This window comes from Pantherophis guttatus, chromosome 2, assembly GCF_059756535.1.
Source record: "Pantherophis guttatus breed Tessera chromosome 2, ASM5975653v1, whole genome shotgun sequence".
Taxonomy (NCBI): domain Eukaryota; kingdom Metazoa; phylum Chordata; class Lepidosauria; order Squamata; family Colubridae; genus Pantherophis; species Pantherophis guttatus.
Window position 1 is genome coordinate 100,657,899 of NC_142064.1, and position 24,449 is coordinate 100,682,347.

Below are 24,449 nucleotides of genomic sequence, written 5' to 3' on the forward strand. Positions count from 1 at the left end.
AGAATCTAACACTTTTATTAGCTCCGTAAATCGCAATGGCAATGCTAGCCACAGCAGCTCCTTTTATAGCTAGGAGCTGTCCGCGACTTTAGCCACTGACGGTCCTATGAATTTCCCGCTCTTGTCCCTGATTGGTCCGTTCAAATCTGCCATTCAATACTCAACACCCCTCCCCTCTAATTAGAATAACCAATTCTGAAGTCCCTAGGCAACATAGTCACGCAGGTAGGTGGGTCGTTTCGATTTGCGACTTCACCTGCACAGTTCAGTCATTTCGGTGTTCTTGGAGTGAGAGGTCGAGTCCCGTGGCTCTGCCAGCTCCGCCTCTGGAACTCTCATTCGCTGGAGTGGAATTATTTTCTTGGGTGTTACTCCCTTCCTCCCCCGGACAACATGGTGGATTGTCGCTGACGTTCGGTTCCTTCTCCTGGACTTCAGGTAAGTGTCCACTGCCTCTATTCGGGGTTGAGTCTCTTCTCATGGTATTTGGTGCTTGTGCCTGTAGTAGGGTCTGGTCTCTGTCTGGTGGGCCGAGTTCGTTCCTTGTCACTCTGCCCCTGAGCTGGTTGATGTGGTGTTTCCACTGTCGGCCGTCCTCGGTCTGCAACCTGTACGACAGTGCCCCTGTGATTTGGGTTATTTCTCCCGGTATCCAGAGGGGGTTGCTGCTGAAATTTTTAGCGTAAACTTTGTCCCCCACTTGGAATTTACGGATCTTGTTTCGTGGAGTCTGTGGGTTTCTCGGTGCTGTACTGAGGGTGCAATCTATCTAATGGAGATCACAGCTTTCTTTCCATCAGCAATTCCGCTGGGCTTTGGTGAGTGGATGCGCTCAGCGTGATGTGCTGGATCATGAGCAGCTTGTCTATTTTGGCTTGCATGTCCCCGGGCTCCAGCTGTGCCAACGTTTCTTTGGTCGTTCTCACCATTCGTTCGGCAAGCCTGTTAGTGGATGGCTTTCCCAGCGCTGGCTTGCATGTCCCCGGGCTCCAGCTGTGCCAACGTTTCTTTGGTCGTTCTCACCATTCGTTCGGCAAGCCTGTTAGTGGATGGCTTTCCCAGCGCTGATAATGTGTGTCAGACTCCCTGGTTGGCTAGGAACATCTTGAATGCGTTAGCGGTAATTGGGGCCCATTATCAGATACCAGCAAGTCGTGCATTGCAAACAGTCTTCTCAATGTTCGGATAACGGCTTCCATGGTTGTTGAAGGCATCAGGAATACTTCTAACCATTTTGAAAATGCGTCCACTATTATTAGGAACATGTTGCCCTGGTATGGCCCTGCAAAGTCTATGTGTATCCTTGCCCAGGGTGTTCCCGGGTTCTCCCAATCGTGTGTGGGTGCAGTGTGTGGTGCCGGTCATGATTCTTGGCAGGGTGTGCATGTTGCTACCCAGGCCTCTATCTCTTTATCCATTCCAGGCCACCATACATAGCTTCTTGCCAACGCCTTCATCTTCACTATTCCCGGGTGCCTCTCATGTAATAAGTTAGGATGTCCTGCCTCAGCATCTCGGGAATTATGATTCTGTCCCCTCACAAAATGCACCCCTTGAGTCCCGACAGTTCGGTTCATCTGGATTTGAATGGTTGAAATTCTGTGTCCACATTCGCTTCTGCCCAGCCCTTCCAGACCCAATTTAAAACCCGTGCCAGGGTTTTGTCTTTCGCGGTGGCTCTCGCGATGTCTGCAGCAGAGATTTGAGCACTTTCCATAGTCTCAATGAGCAGTGTGGTTGATACTGGGGCTGGATCTTCCTCTATTACTGGAAGCGGGCATCTGCTGAGGGCGTCAGCGTGGTTGATTGTTTTGCCAGGCTTGTATTTCAGCTGGTCATAGGCTGTTAAAAACTCTATCCAGCGAAGCATTCTTGACGATAGAATGGGGGGTGTGGGTTTGTCTCCAGCGATGATGCCCAGTAATGGTTTATGGTCGGTGATGAGTTTGAATCTCCGGCCATACAAATACTCATGGAATCTTTTTATTCCAGCTACTGCAGCCAATGCCTCTTTATCTAGCTGGCTGTAGTTCCTCTCTGGCTTGGACAACGTTCTGGAGTAAAATGCTATGGGGGCCTCTCTTCCATTTGGCATGCAATGGCTTAGTACAGCTCCGATGTCAAAAGGCGATGCGTCACAAGTCAAATGGATTGGCAGCGTTCCGCTGTACTGGACTAATACTCTGTCCAATGTTAGCAGTTTTTTTATTTCTTCGAATGCCGTTCCTTCCTTCTTCCCCCACTTCCATTCCGTTGTCTTATCCAGTAGCCAGTGGAGCCGTTCAGCAGTTGTAGCTTTCTGTGGTAGGAAGATATTATAAAAGTTCAGTAATCCTAAGAAAGCTTGCAGCTCCATTTTGTTTTTTGGTGTGGGTGCCTCTTTAATTGCCCTCAACTTTCCAGGAGTGGGTCTTATTCCTGATTCATCAATTAAGTACCCCAGGAATTCTACTTGCTTTTCTGCCAAGTTGCATTTATTCTTTTTTACTTTGAGCCCCACCTCTCGGAATCTAGATAGCACTTCTCTTAGCGTTGCTTCAGCTGGTCTAAATTCCTTGCTGAGATGAGTATGTTGTCGAAATATGGGACAACTCCCTCAATCCCTTGTAGTAATCATTTTATCAGGCTTTGGAACAATCCTGGGGCTACACTGACTCCAAATTGTAATCGCTTGCACTTGAAGGCACCCCTGTGCGTTACAATTGTTTGGGCTTTGGCTGTGGCATCATCTACAGGCAGCTGCTGATATGTCTGTGCCAGATATAGTTTAGCGAATATCTTTCCGCGGCCCAACGAGTGAAGCAGATGTTGCACCACTGGTATCAGGTAAGCGCTCTGTTGTAGGGCTTTATTTACTGTACTTTCGTAGTCACCACAGATGCGCACTGACCCATCTGGCTTAACTGGGGTGACGATGGGTGTCTCCCACTTCGCATGGTCTGTAGGCTCTAATACTCCTTGAGGAACTAGCTTGTCTATTTGCTCATCTATTTTGGGCCTTAGAGCAAAAGGGACCCTCCTGGGTTTAATCCGGACAGGGGCAACTTGGGGGTCTAGGTTAAAGGATATTGGGGACCCCGTGTACTTGCCTAATTCACCGTTGAATACTTCTGCGAATTCTGTCATCAGGTCTTCTTCCCAGCCGCAGTTGTTGATGTGGTCGATACCTGTTACCGCCAGTCCTAACGGCTCGAACCACTCCAGGCCCAATAGACTAGGTCTGTCCCAGTCCACGATGGTGAGGGGTAACTTTGCCTTGAAGGTTTTGTAGGCAACATTGAATCTTCCCATGCCAACTACTGGGATTCGGTTTCCTTTGGTAGTCTACGAGAGTCAATCTTTGTTGCTTGAGTGCGTTGGATTTGATGCCTGGAACCAGCTGTTGTATCGTTGTCCAGGAAACCATGGATAGGCAGAACCCCGAGTTGACCTCCATTTTGCAGGGTCTCCCCTCGATGAGTACAGTCGCCGCCATCTTATTGGACTTTCCCGCACTCACATGACCCACTATTAACATTTGGTGGGTCTCGCCTTGCTCCAATCCAGAGTCCTTGCTTCTGTGACTTCTTCCAAATGATTGCTTTTTTCCGCTTGGTTTGAATGAACGGTTGGGTGGCGGTGAGCTTGGCAGGCGGTTCGGGTGGCTTCTTCGGGCTGCTGGTTGAGACGCCCTGCAGGGTCTCATTATATGCCCTTTTCGGTCGCATCGTTGGCATATGACATCACGGAACCTGCACTCTGCCCTGGGGTGATTTCCCTCGCAGCCTGCGCACTGGAATTCTAGCCTCCCTTTTCTTCGTGGCTTGCCTCTCTGGTCCGTTTGTAGGTGGTGGACCTCATCCTCTTCCTCTTCTTCTGATTCTGTTTGTATGTCCTCATAGTGAACCCCGGATTCCTCTTTCACCATATACTTGTTTATTACAATTTCCATGGTTCGGGCAGGTGGCCGATAAGTGGAAGTGCCGAGGTTGTCAATCCATTTCTCCAGATCTGGGGGTGGCTCTGGGCAAAATACCGGGATCTCTGAAGCTGGTTTGTAGCAAACAGCTGATGACAAAAAAGAAGAGGATGCCAGCAATGATAGGAATGGCCATGGTCAAGTTATGAGCCAGGAATGGACAGTCGAAGGCAAAGAAGAGGCCGCTGGTGACCACAATGAGGCCAACCGTGAGGAGAAAGACGCTGCTGTGCCGCGCCAGCATGAGGTGCCCGCCACAATAGAACCGGTTGCGCCCGGGGAAAACGTCCCATTTGCAGCGGGGCTGCGAAGCCAGAGTCGTGGGAGTGGTGCTGGTGGCTACGGAGCTCAGGGGTCCAGATGCGGTGGGGGCAGCCGGGGTGCCCGGCGGGATCTGCCGATACTCGCAGTCCTTCAGGCGGTGATGGTGATGGTGATGGCAATGGTGGCAGCGGCCTCCACCGCATCTGGACCCCCACGGGCAGCGCTACCAGAGTGCCGGGATGGCAGAAACCAGGCCACTTTGCCTCTCCGATACAGAGAGAAGGTGGGAGGGAGGACCAGCAGCCAAGCACACACACGCTCACCACACCCGCCTTCCCAACGTGAGCCTCCCGGCGCAGCGCCCCCTCAAGCCGGCCGGGAGCCCACACTAATTCCTCTTTCCCTTGTGGCCCTTTGTTCACTTTTTTCATGGCTGCCGCGGATTTCTGGGATGCCTCTGATGCTGTGGCTTCTTCCAGCGCCTCCTTGAAGGTTATCTGAAGCTTGGCTAGCAGTCTGCTTTGCAATGTAAGGTCTTTTAGTCTCAATACTAGCCGATCCCTCATAGCCTCTTCTAAGTTTAAAAAATTGCAGGCTGCGGCTATCTCCCTCAAGGTTGCGACAAATTCACTGATCGACTCGCCTTCCCTCTGGTCCCTCCGGTAAAACTCATCTCTTCTTACCAGGGAAGAGGCTTGGGGAGCGTAGTGCGCCTTGAGGATGCTTTGTAGGTCTGTCCAGGACATCGTTCTCAATTCTGTAAGGACTGCGAGTCCTTTTGCCATTTTGAACCCTGCGGCTCCACAGTGTGTGAGGAATATGGCTGTCTTCCTCTGCTCCGACAGGCTTAAGAGGTCATTCCCTTCCATGTACATATGGAATCTTTCCATATAAGATTCCCAGTCTTCTCCAGCCGGGTTGAATGGTGCGGGTGGGCTGATTGAAGGCATAGTGATAGTCGATGATCTGACCGATCTCGTGGCCATTGATTGGGGTAGCTGGTGATTGCTGTGGAGGTTTAGTACTTCGTTTTCTGTCCTAGGATCCCACCTTCGTCGCCAGTGTTAAGTCATGAGCACAAGAAAAGGACAGGACACGCAGTAGAATCTAACACTTTTATTAGCTCCGTAAATCACAATGGCAATGCTAGCCACAGCAGCTCCTTTTATAGCTAGGAGCTGTCCGCGGCTTCAGCCACTGACGGTCCTATGAATTTCCTGCTCTTGTCCCTGATTGGTCCATTCAAATCTGCCATTCAATACTCAACAGACATAATAGTAGGCACCTCATGAATTTCAAAAGAGAGAGGATTCTAGAGTATAGGTGCCACTACAAAGAAGGTCCATTTGGGAATAACCACAAGACAATACCCTGTTAATCCTGTCTCATGAAACAGAACCTCCCTAGATGACCTTAGCAACTGACAGATCTGTAATGATGAAGGTATATTTTCAGCTGTTGTGGTCTCAAGTTGTTAAGTCAAGTCAAAAATGAAAATCTGAACGTGGATTGGTAGCTAACTAGCAGCCAGTGCAAATGCTTTGGCAGAGGTATAACATTGTGGATATGCAACTGCCCCTTGTGGCTCTCAGATTATGTACCAACTGCAGTTTCCACACCAAGCACAACAGCAGCCCTATATAGACCATACTAGAGGTCTAAATATGTGGTTTCCATTTCAAGAATGACCCTGTATTTAGATGTCCTTGTTCAAGAAAGCATATCAACTAAAGTTGACAATAAATTCTCTTAAACAGAAATCACATGGCTACAAAGACAATGATACCTTTTGGAATCATCTGCCAAAAACATAATCACTTTGCCAGGATTCAATCTAACAATTTAATTTATCCAGCTATCTTACCACTACATCCAGGCAGAGACTCTCCGAACTCAGATTCTATGGAATAGTAAGCCTTAGTGTGATTTGCATGCTGAAAATAACAGAGCCAACATTTATGACAGCCACAGTTTAATATAAATGATAGATAGCATTGGAATAAAATGACTATGGAGATTTTCAGTCATCCAGGTCATGGTTGTCCCAAAGGTGCTTTTTCAAAAGGCAACTGGACTTTGCTTTTCCTTGAAGACATTTTGCTTCTCATCCAAGAAGCTTCTTAACTTCTGACTGAATGGTGGAGAATGGAATATAAATCCTTCCATCTGTCACCATTCAGTCAGAAGAAGCTTCTTGGATGAGAAGCGAAATGTCTTCAAGGAAAAACAGTCTAGTTGCCTTTTGAAAAAGCACCTTTGGGGTGGGAATGAATTACTATTTACAAGATCCCACAACACAACTTTTGGAGAGCACGGGCACAGTCAGCAATTGCTATTTTCTGAGATGATCACTGAATAAGGTAATATGGTCAAGTGAACAAGACATCTTATCATAACTACAGGCATCAGGAGGTACAAGGTACAGTTCAGTAGATTTGAAATCAAAACTGTGTTCACATTAGCATGAAGATGAGCAATTTTATCCTCAGTGCCTTCTAAATCTGTCAAGCAAGTAATTGAAAACTGTAAATTCAGTTTATTTGAGGCAATGGCAATAAATTCTTTAATAATAGTAAACCCACTTTTAAAAGATAAGCTGAACAATTATTTAAAGATGTGAAGAAGTCTTCTTTACAACTTTTTATGCCACCCAACAAGCAGGACTGTGTGCACTGCCATTGTAAATACCATGCCACTTATACTTCAGTTATCTCCTGACCTGCTCCATGGCCAGAGATTTCAGGAGAACTAGAGAGAAGGTTTTTTTATCTACAATCCTAAATAAAACAATTTAGAGCAATTGCCTCAATATCTTTTGTTTTCCTCTTGTACAGAATAGATCAAAAACATTCAAAGCAGTTGAATATACTTTTGTCCTGTATACCGGTAGTAGATTAAAACAAGATTATTAACTCTGGCTTCTGCAAAAACCCCAGAGCAGCCAAGAATCCACTAGATTCCAACAGTTGTCAAGGGTGGATGCCCTTAATGCTTCCTTTTACTTTTTTTGATGGGGAATGAAGTTCTGAGCATCATATTGGAATAACTATTATCTCTTCCTCCAGTATCAAATTCATTCTACCCATATCCCAGGCCAGAATTAATGTGAGAGCATGTCCTACCCTATACTAAGACAGTTTAATGTCATAATTATAGTTTTGTCTAGATATAGTTTTAGAATGATTTACAGTTAACATAGAAGGCATAAAGTGTCAGCTTCAGCATAAATTGAATTGTTGAATTTTTGTAGGATCATTATCCTGGAGTTCTTTAATAGCATACTTCACATCATCTCAGCTAGTTCATTCAGGAAGGCTATTAGGATAGATAAACCAAGTTTCTTCAAAGTGTCCCACTGATTCAATGCCATATAAAGACCATAGTATATTTCAATTTGGACAAATTACCGGGTGATTAAGGTGATTACAATGGAGACTTCCAATCCCCACCAGAGGTGGTATTCAGCCAGTTCGGACTGGTTCAGGCAAACCGGTAGCGGAAATCGCAGGTGGGCCCAGCTGTATGCATCCTATTTAGGCACGTTTTTGAGGCAGGACGCATGAGCGGAAGGCAGGCCCGCATGGCGCGAACCAGTAGTAACAAAATGTGAAACCTACCACTGATCCCCACCATGAGTTGATGCCACTGTAAAACCACAGACAAGCAATATCATCCATTTAAATTTCTCAGTACAGTACAGTAATACACATCATAGATGAATGAGACCTTGTGACCCACCTCACAATATATTGTCAGTTTCACACAACAAGCACAAGATATAGAGACTGACTTGAGAAATGACTAAACCAGAAACAGTAAATTAATCATTTAACACAGCTTACCTGGGGATAATTCACATTTCTTTCAAAATAGTATTCTAGTCGCAAGTCAAATTCTGGATGGTCAATCTGAAAAAAGAAAACAAGGATAGATAGTAATATCAGCTATATTATAAACAGGGTAAGAATAATCAAAAAGTAATTGTAAGGGAAAGAAAGGAAAGAAGGAAAGAAGGAAAGGGAGGGAGAAAGGTGTTGAGAGAATACTGACTTCTGCAAAATTGCTGACAAGAAGAGAGCATTGTAAACAGAAGAGTTTACATTGTCAAGTTGTTATCAGCAATGGCACAAATTTGCATTAATTTTGCATGTGATAATCTATCAGATGTAATTTTCAAAGAGGAAAACAATACATTCTGAGTTGTTTTTGTTGATAATAAATCATCTATTCTATCATGGATTTTGTTTGGGACCAATAAGCATTTCTAATTCCACTAGACAGAGCAATGATGCCAATGCAAGTATGGTATCAGATCTAGCTACTATCTTACCTTAACTTAAAAAAAGCTATGTAATCCTTCACACTCTAAACCTCAGTATGAAAATTTACTGAATGTTGTGAACAGTGGTAGATGCATTTTTCAGAAGAGCTTAGCGCGCTCTCTCTCTCCCTCCCTCCCTCTCTCCCTCCCTCTCTCTTTCTCTTTCCTGACCTCCAAAAATTGCACTAAAGAAGCATGTTCACATATCTATGTAGGAGTACATGAAAATATATAAAAAACAAAAATGCTCAAATTTCCATTGATTTTTTTTTTATGGGGGGATCATTAAACCTGAATCCTGATATAACATGGAAAGGAAAGAGATTTATCATATGTGTTTTGAGAACTGAATGTTCATAGCCGCTGATGGTCATATTCTGTGTGCTAATTCCGTTGTTCCGACTCTGCATAAGGTAACTTCATACAGGAAAATGCATATATTTGAATTAAACATTTTCACTGCATTGCCTAAACGTTGTCTTCTAGTAATCCTACCTGGATAATATTGGTGCTTGGATCAGATGAACTGGGTTTCACGTATGCTTTGAAGAATGGAAAAGTACTGTATTTTTCCATGAGTATCTGAAGAGTTTGGTTAAAATCTGTTTGTTTCCAGGAACCGGTGATATTCCAACCACCAATCTGAACAAAGAAAATTTGAACATTGTTACTGTAGGAAGCCCCCTTCCTCAGAGAATGAAATAATTTGGGGAAGATTAAAAAAGAGGCAGAATATTATATTTCCCCAAAGGAGAAATGGAGAAAACATGTTCTTAAAGACAACCCCAGTCTTCTGGCAAAACAGCCTCCAGCAGATACTTAAAGTCTTTAGAGATGGATATTTTGTGTCCATTAAGAAAGACTGGGTCAATCTATTCACAAACAAAGCTCCTGCTGATGGGATTAAGAAGGACAGGACATGACTTTTAGGACATATTAGTATTAACTCCCCCCCCTTCCCATTAGAATAGCAAAAGAGATAAAGTTTACTACATTGCACAACCCCCTGGAGCATTTAAAACACAAAACCTGAAAGAATGTATAAAAGCCCACCTATCCTAACCCCAGTTTGTCAGCTATCCCAGAACTGCATGCTGTTGTTGCTTCTGCTCATCAATAAACAGAGTCCTTCTTTCCAACCAGCCTCTGAGTTGTATAAGTTCTGAATCGGAAAATGCTCAGTTCAAATTTGATTTCAGAAATGGACTCAACTAAGACTCCTTTTAAAATAAATGAAACCATAATAATAATAAGCACCATCACCATCATATGTAAGGACAGGTTTCATTCTTTTCTTTCCTCATTTGCCATCCTGATAAATGTCCGGCTACACTGTACTTACCTTAAAACAATAATCCCTGTAACGGAATGCATGGATTACCCTGAGGAAAAGAGAGAGGCAATGCTGCCTTGGAAGCCATCATACAAGAGAGAGAAGAAAGAAAGAAAGAAAGAAAGAAAGAAAGAAAGAAAGGAAGGAAGGAAGGAAGGAAGGAAGGAAGGAAGGAAGGAAGGAAGGAAGGAAGGAAGGAAGGAAGATAGGAAGGAGCTTCCCTAATGGGTCAAGCAGTTAAAAATGGCAGGCAGGAAATTTGTACTTTCAGACTTGCAAGATTCTAATAATGTAGCCTTACACCAAAGTAGATTTAGCTCATCTAGTTGTATTCCTCAGTCCACATGTCATCATTAAAACTAATGCAAAATTTTGACACCCCCCCTCCCCGAAATAAGAGTATTAATATTTCTGTCAAAATTGTGTTATGGGACAAAAGAGGTTTTTTTTTCCCTACCAGAATGCTATCGTTTCACTCCACTATTATTTGAACTTATTGATGGACTTACAGCCCTCCCTCAGATGATGAACCCTAACAGCACAATTTTCCTGCTCCCTCCTTTTTTAACACATTTCTTGTAGTTATATAGTACCCAATATAGACAGAAGAAACAGTGAGTAAACAGAATTATAAAGTGAAAATGCTGACATCGAGATACCACCTAATATCATTGAGGAGGTAAGTCATTAGATAATAAGACTTATCTGAAGCAACTTTTTGCCTATCTGAAAATGAAAAAAATTATCAAAATGAATCATGGCCTTGATAAGATACTGCAGCATTCCATGTATCTTTCATTCACTTTACCTCAGTAATTTTTGCAAAGAAACCTTCTAATGGAGGGACATTTACTGAGGGAAATATTATATAAATAAAAATAATTTGACATGTTGCTCATAATAACTCTCAAAGCAAAAAGATTTTTTAATGTCTAATACTTTTACCAAGTACTCTGTAGATCTTTTAAAATCTGAATCTGCATACCAAAGAACTTGAATAATTGTTTGATTAAGCTCTACCAAGTCAGCGGTGAATCTTAGTAAATCATATACATAAATTTCCTCCAGGATGATCAGTCCCCAAGCTGACCCTTCAGGCTTTCAGTGATTAACTCATTTTCCAGTGTAATTGAATCCTCCCGCTTTGCTGCTTGAAACTCTTCTATTTCTTCCAAGTGAGAAATCTGGTTTGATTTCTGCTATGATTCATTTGTTTGTTTTCTTAGCTGTCTCTAATATTATCAAGGGCCTTCTCTAGCAACAACATTCAAAGTCATCAATACTCTTTCTACCCTGTTTCTTCCCCAGAGGGTCACAAAGAAAGCTATTTCATACACGTCGTGGCATCTACCATGTTTCCCTGAAAATAAGACCCTGTCTTATATTTTTTTGAACCCTGAAATAAGCGCTTGGCCATATTGCCATGCACTCAAAAGCATGATTGGTCTTATCAGGGGATGTCTCATTTTGGGGGAAACAGGGTAAATATCTTTACTGCCCCCATATTGTATGCTAGCCTGAAAAATGTCTTGATTGCTATATCTTTACTCTGATACTTGATTCTAAAAGGCAGAAGTTATCTATCATTTCAATGTCTTTATAATCAGTTTTAAAACTCCTTGCAGTACATGTTGATATTAGTTTGATTTTCTTTACATTTAATCATAGTCTCATGGGTTTTCACAGTGCTTCTTGACTTTCGTTATTAGAGTTTACAGATAATTTGCATTTTCAGTTATCTGTATTCAAAAATAACAGAATAACAGAATTGGAAGGGACCTAAGAGGTTTTCTAGTCCAACCCCCTGCTCAAGCAGGAGACCCTATACAGTGATGGCTAACCTTTGTGCAATCATGTGCCAAAAGTGGGGGAAGTGTGTGTGTGTGGGGGGGTCACGCGCATGCGTGACCACACCTATAATTCTATGTGCCCTGCCCTCCATGCATGCGTGCGCGACCCCCCCTTGCACTCCCACCGCTTTTGGCATGCGATGGCACAGTGGGCCAGTAGGACTGTTTTTTGCTCTCCTCAGGCTCCAGAACCTCTCTAGGAGCCTGGGTGGGCAAAAACGGCCTCCCTCCCCCCCCCGGAGGCCCTCCAGAGGCCGGATATGGCCTGTTTGCCAACTTCTGGTGAGCCGGTAGGCCTGTTTTTTTGCTCTCCCCAGGGTCCAGAGCCTCTCTAGGAGCCTGGGGAGGGAGAAAACGGCCTTCCCCACTCCCCAGAGGTCCTCCGGAGGTAGGAAACAGCCCGTTTGCTGACTTCTGGTCACAAATGGGCCATTTCCAGCCTCCAGAGGGCCTCCGGGGGGTGGGGAAGGCATTTTCGCCCTCCCCAGGCTCCTAGAGAGGCTCTGGACCCTGGGGAGAGCAAAAAATGGGCCTTCCCTACCCCCCCCAGGCCCTTCAGATGCAGGAACAGTCTGTTTCCCAACTTCTGGTGGGCCGAGAAGACACGAAAATCAGCTGGCCGGCTCACGCATGTGCGCTGGAGCTAAGCTCACATGCCCACCGATATGGCTCCACATGCCACCTATGGCACACAGGCCATAAATTTGCCATCATGGCCTTATACTATTTCAGACAAGTGGTTGTCCAATCTCTTCTTAAAAATCTCCAGTGGTGGAGCACCCAGAACTTCTAATGGCAAGTTGGTCCACTGATTAATTGTTCTAACTGTCAGGAGACTTTTCCTTATTTCTAGGTTGATTCTCTCCTTGATTAGTTTCCATACATTGCTTCTTGTTCTTCCTTCAGATGCTTTGGAAAATAGGTTGACCAACACCCCCCACCCCTTCTTCCACAGCTCTGGAAAATTCCACAGCTTCTTGTGGCTGGCAAGGTGAAAGTTTTTTTATAGTCAATGAAGCACATATTGATTTTTTCCCCCCCTCTTCGGCTTTCTTTTCTATTCATTATGCTCCAGCAATAATAAACTCATGATGCCTTTTTGCCTTTTTAAAAACCAGTTTAAATTTCTGGCATCTCCTTCTCCATGTAAGGAAACAAATATAAGGAAATGATTATTTCCATGTAAGGAAATAAATATGTGTTGCATGATCATCAGCATTATTTTGCTATTATGTGGAACGCTTCCTCTCTTTTTTTTGGTTACTGGTATGTAGAAGACTCCTTTCAATCTGTTGCACAATGTATTGTTCTCCAGATTTGCTAACATAGTTTCACTGGAATTTTTACTGATTCTTCTTCTGTTGCATGTTATATTTCTATAATTATTCCATAAGTTCTTATATTCTTCCAACTTGATGACCAAAGGGGTGCCGTTCTAACTTCATCTAGTAGTACTAGGGATTCTTGTAAATAGGAAATCATTTCTAAGGTATCAGTTACTTGGTGTCCTCCCACATACCATTTCAAAATTGGAAACTCCTTCTGACTTCAGAGATCTTTTGAAAAACTGTTCCTGTTTTTCTATTATTGTTTCCATATCCTACATTCTTACAGATGTATTATAGCTTCTTGTCTCTTCTAGAAGAACTGTAAAATACCTCCTTCCTGAGGTATTTGTCTTTCATGACTTTAGCTTCTCTTCTCTTCGTTGCAATTTTCCTTGTTCTGACATCTAGTTTGCTTCCTTCTGTTTTTTTGGTCTTTGACAGGGTTTTTTTCCACATCTGTACTTAACATTTTGTTTGATTTCATTCCATGGTTTCTCTATTAATGAGGTTCAGGATTTCAAAGTGATCCTTGATGTTCTCATTGAAAATGGAGGCTATATGCTAATATAGTAGAAATTAGTTGGCTTTGTTCTTCTGCACATTGTTGTAACTTTCACATTAACTGTTTCATATTTTTGCTGCTATAGCTGAGGTTTTCTACCTTCTTGTATCAATTATAACATTGATTTGATTTCTATGTACTCCATCTTGTGTTGTCAATGTACACAGGTGTCATGCATAGGTTGTTTGAATAATATATTAGAAAAGAAGAAATCACTGGATTGGCAGAAACTGGTAAGTAATTCTCCTGCTTAATTTCTATTTTCAAAACCATACAATCCAAACTAAATTTTCTCCTCTAAGTTCTCTTTCAGGCATCTGCTCTTTAAAACTCTAGTTGCTCATTTGCTTAGTCCACCCTGGTTTTCCTTCCCTAGAATATTTAATTCATTTCCTTTGTTGTTACCAGAAAACCATTTCTGAGTTTCTGTCCTGCAATGTTCCTTCTGCCTGTCTTGTTCTTGTTGTCACTCCCTTTCAATTTGCTTCTTTGTTTGATTCTCTTCCCTTTGGAAAGTTGCTTCCACTCCTGACTCCTGTTGTAATGTGCCTTTATTTAATCTAATAATTTTGTTTTATCTTCTTAACAGTTGTTAGTCCCTTGCTCATCCAACTGCAGTATTTCTTCCATTAGTGCCATTTGCTTGCACTAGTTGCAAACGTATCTCCCAATTGTTGCAAGTCACAGCAGCAAAGTTAGGTCCATTCACCTTCATTTCACCATAAATGGAAAAATAATTTATTTCTATTTGTTACCTTCTCAGATGTCAAACTTCCAGAGGAAGAGAGAGGAACCTGCCCCACTTTACATTGAGGGGGGCTGTGTAGAGAGAGTTTCCTCCTTTAAATTCCTGGGAGTCCATCACAGCGAAGACCTCACCTGGAAAAACAACATGATCCAGGTGGCCAGGAAGGCCCAACAGAAATTCTATTTCCTGAGTGTCTTGCATAAAAACAGGGTGGAACAACAACTGATGACCTCCTTTTACCGGTCCACAATAGAAAGTGTCCTTACTTATTGCATCATGGTATGGCATGCTGGTCTGACAGCCATGGATAGAAAAACATTACAGAGGATGGTGAGCAGTGGTGGGATTCAGCCAGTTCGCACCACTTCGGGAGAACTGGATGTTAACTGTCTGAGCAGTTTGGCAAACTGGTTGTTGGAAGAAATCATTAGGGCAGAGAACCAGTTGTTAAATTACTTGAATCCCACCACTGGTGGTGAGTACAGCACAAAACACCGTGGGCTGTCCCCTGATACTACTAGATGAGATTGCTAGGGCTTGTTGCCTTAGAAGAGTGAGGGAAATTCTCAGGGACAACTCTCACCCTGGTCATCACTTCTTTACCCTCCTACCATCGGGAAGGAGATATAGAAGTATAGCCAGCCGCACAAACAGGTTGAAGAACAGTTTTTATCCGTGGACTGTCAGAATCCTGAATGAGAAATAACAGCATAACTATGTAGTATGATGGACTGCAGGGCTGGCTCAATGTGTAACATGTTCACACTGGTGCAATAGGCCTGGGTGTTTTGTTAATATGATTTATTGGGTTAGGGATTTTCTGTCTTCACTGTGAGTTGTATTGTGTTGGGGGGTGCATTGAAGGAGCTCAACCAATCTCATTGTACATATGTTGTGCACTGACAATAAAGTATAATAATAATAATTAATTTATATGAATTCCACAGCAAACGCCTATTGGTTCTCCCTGTTCACTTGATCAATGCTTATAGCTATATTGGCACCCAGAAAGTAATATGAAAACCAAGGAGAAGTTCCTATGGGATGATTCATATATGCATTTTTCCCTGCCCTGAAATTGCCTTATTTGAAGAATGGGAGCTGAATATGGAAATTAAGATGACTTTTCTGGGGGAAAAAATATTGCCTTTAAGGAACTATGAAAACTCTGTAGTATTAGATCTGTGATTGGCCTATTAATAGTAATTAACCTTTAAGAAAGGTTCAGAAAAATAGATTTGGAAAGAACTTTATGTCCAAGGCTACATCATCACAGTAATCTGTCCAACAACTAGCCACAAAAGAAAACAAATAATAAAAGTGAGCCCTGAGAAAACCCTGTCTGATATGCTGCTGCCGGCAGGTCTACGGACCTATCCTGTCCTGAAGGGACAGGGGGAAAGAGAGGGACCCCCTCGGTCGGCCGAGAGGAACGGGAAGGTTCCTCGGGGCCGGAGGATTACCCTCTGCGTCGGCGGTGGCTCAGCGGCAGCCATGGCGGCTGCCTCGAGGCTGTGACAACCGGGAAAAGCGATGTGCAGGAGGAAGAAGCGAAGAAATAGAGCAAACTGTTTGGAAGCCGGGTGAGTGATTTAACCCAGGCGGGAGCAGCACTTAAAAAATGGATTTTAACAAGAGAGCCCCTAGCCTTAAACAGTGGCTACAGATTGTGAGGGCAAGAAGATTTAGGAAAGTTATTTGCCAGAGGAAGAGACCCATTTATGAATTATCTTTATTATTGTTGGAAATTGTAAAACTTTGAAACTCTTTGTTATTGAACTGGATTACTTCTGGAGAGACAAAGAGGGAAGAGGTGGTAAGCAGAAATTTTTTGAAGCAACCAGGAAAGCCTATCGGAGAATTACAGAATGGTTAAAATGGAGTCATGTCGTGGAGAAGTGAAAGTTTAAATTTGTGGATTACTTTTGAATTAACTCAGACACAATGTATCTTGCTACCTAAATTGGTCTGTTATGGAAACAATCAAGGAGGTCCAACTTTGGGGATTCCTAATTTGTTTAAGGTTTCAAGGAAAGAAATAAGATGGAACAATTTAAACTAAGCAGACGTGGCAGAGGAAGCTAAAATGGTTGCCTGTCAAGAAGAAGTTAATTGGACAATTAAAACTGATTAAAGGCATGGCAGCAAAAGGAAAGGGCGTAGAAACGGAAGAAGATATGACAATACCATATTGGGAATAAAAAAGAACTAAACTTCTTAGTCTTTATAATTTTATTGACATTTGGAATTGAAAAGGGAAAAAAATTGTAGCAAGATGAAAAATACTATAGTCTAATTAAAAGGGATGTAAATGTTTTTTATGTAATTGAGGTTTAAATGATGTAAGGAGGAGATTTCCTCTTCTTTTACTCTCTTTGTTACCTCTTCTTTTTTTTATTTTTCTTTTTTTTATTTACTTTATTACTCTTTTATTTTATTCCTCTCTTCTCTATTTTTGTTTTTTTGGTGAAATTCTTTTTTTTAATTCTCTTTGCCATACTCTTATCTTTTTATTTTATTTTTTTTCTTATTTTTTTTCTCTTTTTTATTTTTTTCTTCTCCCTTTCTCTTCCCTTTTTTATCTTTTATTATTGTTATTAAGAGAAGTGATTTTTAAGATCGGAAAAAGGTGATTCTAGAAAAACTATTAGAAACATGAAGAGTATGAATGAATTTTTGATTATTAATAAGAATTGCTGATAGATTTAATGATTATAGAAACTGGCTTCTTTAAAAGGGTTTAAAATATTGTTTTTTATAGAAAAAAAGAAAATGTGAATGAAGCCTTTACCGATGAGAATTGTTTATAGATTTTATATGTTGCTTTACATAAAAACAAGGAACAAATATGAAATGGATGAAATTTAAATAAAAATAATAGTGTAGGAGAGAGTAGAAGAAAAAATATATATTAAAATGCATTATTATTTTATTTTGACAAGGAAGTGTGATTTATCCTTAATTAGAAATATAGGCTTACCACTTTTTGTCAGCCTTGTGAGTTAGTCCAGACAAGAAGTGCGCCCAGATGAACTAATTCTACTTTGTTGTAAGGTTACACTAACAGAATTTTACCAGTGTGAAAGTAGATTTCTCCCCATTGCCGTTCAGTCTGAGAAATTAGGGAGGATTCCTTCTGAGATGTTTGCAACACCCACTTATCCAACTATTTCTCTGGCTGTGGCTCTTCTCCCTGTCTCTCAAGGTCATTCCCACATATCATTACATTTTTAAATTTAAATCTTTCAGATTGAGTACATTTTAAAAATGGATTCCAGCTATTAAGTTCCGAGAGTTGACATTTTAAAAATGATGAAACTATCCACCTAAGAATAGCAAATAAGGGAGAAATAATGGCAATGAGAAATGAATCTAAGTAGATACAGAATTTAAAAAGCAACAGAAAATAAGGGCAGAAATATAGGCTGGACAGTATAGAATCTTTATATTTTATAGATATATGTCAATAAGAAATAGGAACATCATAACCAACCATCAATTATTTGAGTTTCTGGGCCAAAAAGTAAATGATCACGCTTGTTATGTTCAATGCCAATATGAAGGAGATGGAACCTATAATAGAATACATCTATGCCTGGGCAAAATCAGACATACACATTAATGTACAGTGATCACCTCATTTATGAGCTTCTTCAAAGGTTCAGCACCTTGAGCTTCAATCTGATCTGTATTCATGCAAGAGGTATAAAACCGCACAGCTTTCTCCTTTGCTGAGCTGTTAGTCCCAAGTTGTGGTTCCTCTGAACAAGAGAAAGAGTTAAAATCAACAAAATCATTGGGAGATTAATATTTTTTAAATGTGACCCAACCCAAATTCCTTTCAATATGACAAGCTATAAAATACATAGTTAAACAAAGCTAAAATTCCTTCATTCTCATAACAGTGTTTTCTATTTCTGTATGTGCTTCTTTAGCATGTTAAAGTATTTGTAATCAACTTTAAGAGGTGCTATTTGAAAATCTGAGTGAAACCAATACATTGGTTTGGCTGGCTAGCAGAAATAACCCTAAATACTAACTTTAAATCATATTAAGTTTATTAAATCAAATCATATTAAGATTATATCCATGAGTTCAACAGAGAACAGATGAGCATCCCCATATGCTTTGGCATTCATATGTTTGCTTTACTGCATTAAGACATAATGTACAATACTTTTACCCAACCACTTCCTTCAGATGTGTTAGATTCCCATTGCCTTTTATTGGTCAGGGAATGGACCCTTTCTCCATGGAAGCGGTTCCATCTGTAGTATATTTCTACATTCAGAAATATAAGATGCCTTGATATTCAAGGCAGAAAAATGTGTCAATTAAAATTAAGGCGATGAGGTATTTCAGGTTTCTTTTTCTTGAGGCTACTTATTTCAATAGAATAAATAAATAAAATTAGGAAAAAAATAGAGCAAAGAAGAACACAGCAAGAAAGAAGAATACATGTGCGAAGAAGCACCATAAAGACATTATGGCTGCAGAAATCAAAGTTTGATCGTCAAATTAATTTGGTTCCATTGTGTTTACATAATTATCTTTCTTTTGAATATGGCTAATGATGACATATTGAATTCCTCCAAAAAGAGCTCCAAAAATGTTATCTGAATATATTATGCATTGTATGCTTTTGTATTAATTGGAAAGTTGATATGATACCATAGAGAAATGCAGTTGCTCTGGGATTTATTAAGTAGCATCCTTCTGAGAGAAAAATTATTTGGCTGGATTTAAAAACTCACATGAGGGATCTATTTTGAGTTGTTATTGTCCCTGTTCTCTCGAGGGGTGTTTGGTGCTCTCTGAGCTTGATTGTTTTCTTGCAGATGTTTCATTATCCAAACTAGGTAACAAGGTAACATCATGAGATTTTGCCTACTTTGAGTAATGAAACGTCTACAAGAAAACAACCAAGCTCAGAGAGCATCAAGAACGCCTTATTTCAAGCTTGAGCTACAGATATTCTTCTTTATTGGTCTGTTCTCTCTACATTCAAAAAGAGTATCAAATGGACCTTTTTGAATTTGACGTTTGGAATTCCTTATGTTTTAATGGGAGGCCTTTTCCCATTTGAAACTTTTGTTTTTGATTGTATTGAATTTTTTTTTATAATGTTAGGTGACTTGGCTATCATTTTTCTTTAGCATAAAGGAGCAAGAGAAACAGAAGCAGTAGAGATGTTAGATATGCAGAATTGAGAAAGGAAAAGTCAAGAAGAAAGTAGGCAACTAATAGGGGAGAATATATATTTCTAAATGTTATATGGAAACTATGGCTTACTAGGGTCTTTACAAATGGCTAAGAATGAGGGGACAGTACAATCAAGGGGTTTCAAACCTGTTCATGCCACAAAACCTATTCATTAAAATCACGATCATCTTCATAATCACCATCCCAGAATCCCAAGAGGACAAACTCTAGTGATAAAATTTGAATTTATTTTTTTTTATCAAGAATCTCTAACAGAATCCGATCAATTTTTTTAACAGTCAGAAGAAAGCATATAGCACTGCAAGCAGCAGTGATTTTTGGTAATTGTACTACAATTGGGATGAACAAATGAATCATACTTCGTGCATCAAACTGAACAACACTTGATGAAATAATCTAATCAAAAAGAAATCCCTAAAATTATGGGTTCACAGTGGAATATGAATAAAAATAAACCAATAATAAATAATAGGTTCAAAAGAATAAACAGATTTAAAAGGAATGCATAAAGAAATGGTTAGCTAAAGACTCTACTTACCCCTCCAATTGGATACATTTAGGAAAAAAATGCTCTTTATATCAAAAGAGTAGGAAATGTTATCTAGTGATACTCTTGCCAAATAAAAAATTACCATCTGAATTGGTTTTAAATTTGTTCTGTTGCAACTGGGAATAGATGTAGATTTTCTGATAACAGGGAGTTGGCGTCAAGAATCTTTGTACTAATGAATCTATGTCTGTTACATGGTATATGTGCATTAATGGTATAACTACTAGCAGTCCTATTTAGAATATATTCCTGGTTTTTGTTCCCCACCCTCACCCTAGATATCTGCATAGGATTCTGACCATAGAAGTAACCATATGTATTGTCCCTCTACCTAAAAGTTTCTTCATGATGAGATAGTTTTCTTCCAAAAGAACATCAAACATATTCATTGAGGGCATATCAATGTCCCATGTGTTATTAGCCTCCCAGTTGCCGCATGCATAATTGAAGAAGTCTTCACAAGGATCAATGGTGCCGTTCTGAGCCTTCTGCAGTCTACCCAAGAGCACAAGGCAGGACGCAGTATTGCAGCTTTCTGGAAAAACATAGGAGGAATTGTAAATTATCTTGCCTTTACTGAAAAGTATAGATTGCTTTATACTATAACTGCAGGAAAACCCATAGCATATATCCATTTCTTTGCACAACTTTCTAAATCAGGAAAAATAAAATTCCTTAGAGCAAGTAAGGGGTGTATAAATGAGCCAGCTTAGAATCTCTGCCTGCAAGGCAGAACAGAGGAGATTTCTTGGTCTAGAATCTTAGATAAAGGAGGGGGAGGGGGAGAGAATAGAATAGAATAGAATAGAATAGAATAGAATAGAATAGAATAGAATAGAATAGAATAGAATAGAATAACAGAGTTGGAAGGGATCTTGGAGGTCTTTTAGTCCAACCCCTTGCCCAGGCAGGAAACCCTACACCACTTCAGACAAATGGTTATCCAACACCTTCTTAAAAATTTCCAGTGTTGGAGCATTCACAACTTCTGCAGGCAAGTTGTTCCACTTATTAATTCTTCTAACTGTCAGGAAATTTCTCCTTAGTTCTAAGTTGCTTCCTTCCTTGATTAGTTTCTACCCATTGCTTCTTGTTCTACTCTCAGGTGCTTTGGAGAATAGTTTTACTCCCTCTTCTTTGTGGCAACCCTTGAGATATTGGAACACTGCTATCATGTCTCCCCTAATCCTTCTTTTCATTAAACTAGACATACCCAGTCCCTGCAACCGTTCAACATATGTTTTAGCCTCCAGTCCCCTAATCATCTTTGTTGCTCTTCTCCACACTCTTCACTCTTTCTAGAGTCTCAACATCTTTTTTACATCGTGGCGACCAAAACCGAATGTAATATTTCAAGTGTGACCTTACCAAGGCATTAAAAAGTGGTATTAACACTTCACATGATCTTGATTCTATCCCTCTGTTTATGCAGCCCAGAACTGTGTTGGCTTTTTTGGCAGCTGCTGCACCACTGCTGGCTCATATCTAAATGATTGTCCACTAGGACTCCAAGATCCTTCACACAGTTACTACTATTGAGCAAGGTACCACATATATGGTACCTGTGCATTTTGTTTTTCTTCCCTAAATGTAGAACCTTACTTTTTTCATTGTTGAATTTCATTTTTTTAAATAGCGCCCAATGTTCAAGTCTGTCAAGATCCTTCTGTATCTTGAGCCTATCTTCTGGAGTGTTGGCTATTCCTGCCAGCTTGGTGTCATCTGCAAATTTGTTGAGTTCCCTATCTATCCCCTTGTCCAAGTCATTGATGAAGAAGTTGAAGAGTATTGGGCCTAAAACAGAGCCTTGGGGTACTCCACTGCATACTTCCCTCCATGTAGATGCAGTTCCATTGAGGACTACACATTGAGTGCAGTTGGTCAGCCAGTTATGAATCCATCTGGTGGTGATGCTGTTTAACCCACATTTTTCTACTTTATCTAGTAGTAGATTACGGTCTACTTTATCAAATGCTTTACTGAAGTCCAAGTGCATTATATCTACAGTGTTCCTCTGGTCCACTAATTTTGTCACTTGATCAAAGAATGCAATAAGATTAGTCTGGCATGATCTGTTTTTGACAAACCCATGTTGGCTTTTGGTTATTACTTTGTTTGCTTCTAGGTGTTTGGTGATTTGTTGCTTGATTATCTTTTCCAGAATCTTCCCTGGTATTGAGGTCAGGCTGATAGGTCTGTATTTCCTGGATCTGTTGAAGAATGGATCTATTGAAGAATGGAATTAAGATTTTGTTGAAATTCTTCCCTGCCTTCTAGGATGCAATCTTTGGAGTTGTGGGTGGTGGTGGTGATGGAAACTACTGAGGACTTCCATAAGAAGCAATTTGATTAATGGATGTTTTCCATCTAATTTTTCCTTTGAATTTTTTTGTTCTTTCAAAATAAGTTCCACATTGCTCAGGAAAATGTAAGTAACCGATTCCTTTGGAATGTGCTTCCCAGAATTCCTTGAAAGTCACATGACATAAATCAGGCTAGATCACTTACCTATATATCTTACACTGTATCATTAATGGTAATATAAATGACCAAGCACAATCTACAATAGAATTTGTTATCATCTGTCTACTCCCTCCTCAAGGTCTTTCTTTTGGCCATATATATTTAAGCTTCAGTAATGTTGTTTGGTCAATGAAGCATCAGAGAAATGGTACCTTCTAAAAGGTGGAAGCCAAACTGAATATCTAGAGTTAAACGAAGGAGAAATATTTACACTGAATATGTCATGAATATTTTAATGCTATTAAAATATTCATATTTTTCAACATAAACATATGTTGATGCTATGTTTTAGAATGACAATGCATTGTACAATAGCTAACTGTATTTTTAAAATTCAGTCTGTGCCCATTGCAGAGTGTCTGAGTGTAGGAAATAGTTCTTCTCAGGATGAGGTTCCTGTGGCTAAATCTACTGAACCTCAGTGCCAAACTGTGTGAGCTGAGAGTATATCACCAAGTATCTTGCAGATACTTAGAGCAGAGGTGTCAAACTCATGTCGTCACGGCAGCATCATGCGACATATCAGGACTTTTCTCCCCTTCACTAAAATGAGTGTGGGCGTGGCCAGTGCATGATGGGCTGGGAGTTTGACAACCCTGACTTAGAGTATTACAGGAAAATATGACTAATAGTCAGTGGTGGGATTCAAATAATTTAACAACTGGTTCCCTGCCCTAATGATTTCTTCCAACAACCAGTTCACCAAACTGTTCAGAAAGTTAACAACCGGTTCTCCCGAAGTGGTGCAAACTGGCTGAATCCCACCACTGCTAATAGTGTATTAAATGCTTTCTACAAATGTATTTTGATTTTACTGCTATCTTCACTGAGAAACTATGATAAATGAGGGGGTCTTGAGATTTTCAAGAAGCAGTTTAAACATTAAGATGTAAAGATCTTTTAAGAGTTTTCTGGGAGTACAGAAATGTGAGATGAGATTTCCATAACACAATAATCACACTTTGCGAAAATATGTGCAACTTTTCTGATAATTCTGTGGTGATCTTAGTTGGTAAAGATCTTTATCAATACAAATTATTATTCTGGTAAGTAAACATTAAAGCTCTGAAACTTGATTCCCTCATTTTCCTTCTTATGCTGTCATGCTGCTCTGAATATAGCCCAAAGGAAAGGTTCTTTCAGTTTTTTGCTAGCATTTCATCCAAATACGCTCTGTAAGATATACATACAAAGAGCATCTATACACTACCAGGAACAACTGACCCTCTTTTAAAAGCAGATCACTTCTAGAATCCCAACAAGCTCCTGAACAGAATTCTGTGTAGGATTGCAATTTCCATACTTTTTAGTCATCATAACCACCCTAAAGCAACTTTATGAAGCAACTTCAGATTTAATTAAGCATTTTTGATTCCCTCAATCTGACAAAATGGTTTTGTCACTCATTTTTTTATGCTTAACCTGGAGAGAACTAGTGATAAGAGAGAGCCTTCAAATGAGCAAACACAGAATAAGTCATAAAAAAGAAAAGCTCTAATACCTAGATCACGTGTAATGATGGAGAAGACAATGACCAACACAAGACCAATAACAGCACTGAAGAGTAGAACATAAAGGAATAGGGATTTTCTTCGATGACATCTTTGCACAGTCCCTCTTGGGCCTTCATCACTCTGGAATCAGAGAAACACAGCAACAAATTATTTTCTTAGGTAGACAGGACTACAATAATTTTTATCCAGGAACCAAAATCAGGAGAAGTGTGAAGTCAGGTGAAAATCAGGGAACAAGTATCAAAACACTCCATTAATTAATGAATTAATGGAGG

The 24,449-nt window shown here is 40.4% G+C and overlaps 1 protein-coding gene across 1 annotated transcript in view; it reads right to left on the minus strand.

Moving 5' to 3' along the window:
• The window catches only part of KEL (Kell metallo-endopeptidase (Kell blood group)), a 52,844-nt gene that overhangs the window by 17,373 nt on the left and 11,022 nt on the right, over window positions 1–24,449 (minus strand). Inside the window, exons 2-6 of the mRNA XM_034410902.3 lie at window positions 24,162–24,294; window positions 20,469–20,672; window positions 18,001–18,125; window positions 9,039–9,185; window positions 8,065–8,130 (exon numbers count right to left, since the gene is read on the minus strand). Of these exons, the coding sequence (XP_034266793.2) occupies window positions 8,065–8,130; window positions 9,039–9,185; window positions 18,001–18,125; window positions 20,469–20,672; window positions 24,162–24,294 (675 nt within the window). The remainder of the gene's footprint in view (window positions 1–8,064; window positions 8,131–9,038; window positions 9,186–18,000; window positions 18,126–20,468; window positions 20,673–24,161; window positions 24,295–24,449) is intronic.